The following is a 1758-nucleotide window of genomic DNA, read 5'->3' on the forward strand; positions in this document are numbered from 1 at the left end:
GTAAAAGGATATGGCCCTTTTGAAAATCTTGCTTATTTTTATCAAAATAATAAAATTGCCATATTCCATTCACCAATATGGGTTCTCTATTTTTGTTCCACTATCACCATTGAAAGATGCATTATGGTGTTAATAAAAGACATAATAAGAAATTAAAAAGGTGAAGTTCCCTCTTATAATCCATCTAATATTTGAGCTCCAACTTCTAGACGCCATAAAATTTGATTTGTGAAGCTAATAGAGTCCTTATTTTTTAAATTATAGAGTTTGAAGGGGTTTGTTGCTGGTTGAAGTGATAGAATATAACACGGGTAAAATTTGTTTTATTACCTATGTTGAAAAGATTACATATCTAAGATTTGTTATATGCACGGTCTCTAAAATTGCATCTCAATCGTCCTGGTGAACTAAGTATGTAATTTTGTATAGTTTTCTTAAGGGGCCTCAATGATTATTTTAAACATAGAAACATTTGTATTTCCCAAAATGAATTTTTTACTCTCTCTATATAGATGTACTCTACAAAATTTTATAAGAAAGAGAAAATAAATATTACCTTTCATTCAATATAATAGATTTTTATTTGACCTAAAGCTCTATTATATTATATTTCATTTGATATTATTACGTTCTATCTATTTAAACCTTAACAATATCCCACACATAATTTTTTAAATTGTTATTTTTTAAACAAACATACTAAATCCTTTACCACCTTATTGCTATATAATTTTATTATACATTAGAATAATAGACTTGGTTCAACTTAAAAAGGAAAACTACATTACAATAATTTATCATCCCTTCTACAATAATTTATACTCCTACAACACTGAATAGTCCATTGAACCTAATAATCATGGTGAGAATTTACATAAGAGACACAGTGTACACTTCCTTTAGGCTATGGTTGTATGAAAAGAAATCAATTACCAGGTGAGACAGCAACCAATCTAAAGATAGCTTATGGTGGTATGAAAAACAAATCAATGGGTAGGCGAGGCAACAACAAAGCTAAAGAGAAAGCAGTCCCTGAGGCTCCCTTCCAGATAAACATAGTTACGTAGCAGTCCCTGGTTTATAAATCCTGCCTTCTCTAGTACTCTTGCTGAGGCCACATTCTCTAGGAGAACCAGAGCTTCAATCCTCATTATCTCTTGCAACTCCTTCACTCCAATTTTGAGAGCAGTGATGACAGCTTGAGTGGTGACACCTTTTTTCCAGTACTTCCTAGAAATTGCATAACCCATCTCTGCTCTGCAACTGTTCATCCCACTGCCTTGCTTGAGCATAATGTGGCCAATGGCCTTATTATTTCCTTGGATGCAAATGGCCTTAAACCAAGGGTGAGGAATCGCCACATTTACAAGATACTCTCTTGCCTGTTGCTTTGATTTGAAGGGCTCCCAAGTCATAAAGAGTGTAACTTCTTCATCACTTGCCCATTCATAGAAATCATCCACGTCAGCCAAACAGAAGCTCCTCAGTTGCAATTGCATTGGCCTCTCACCCATTCTTAAATTTTGGAACTCTTATTTCCAATGGGCTACTTCTGTAACTCTCTCTCCTCAGTAAATCAAAAGTACTCTTTTAGATGGGAGACTTGTGTATGACTTGTTGTGTGAGACATGTAAGCTGCAATTTATAGGATGTTCTTTGCTCACTGCTCAATGTTCTAACCGACCATATTTTACATGTTTGGAAGATAAAATGTGATCAAATTTCAAAGTGGGGTTTGGCTTTGTTTGAATTGAAGAG

At 34.0% G+C, this 1758-nt stretch overlaps 1 protein-coding gene across 1 annotated transcript; it reads right to left on the reverse strand.

The window, feature by feature from the left end:
* Positions 1–986: 986 nt before the first annotated feature.
* Positions 987–1514, reverse strand: LOC131055384 (uncharacterized). The gene has a single exon (XM_057989842.2). It carries the CDS (start codon positions 1512–1514, stop codon positions 987–989), a length of 528 nt encoding a protein of 175 aa, XP_057845825.2.
* Positions 1515–1758: the final 244 nt, after the last annotated feature.

This window comes from Cryptomeria japonica, chromosome 8, assembly GCF_030272615.1.
Source record: "Cryptomeria japonica chromosome 8, Sugi_1.0, whole genome shotgun sequence".
NCBI lineage: Eukaryota > Viridiplantae > Streptophyta > Pinopsida > Cupressales > Cupressaceae > Cryptomeria > Cryptomeria japonica.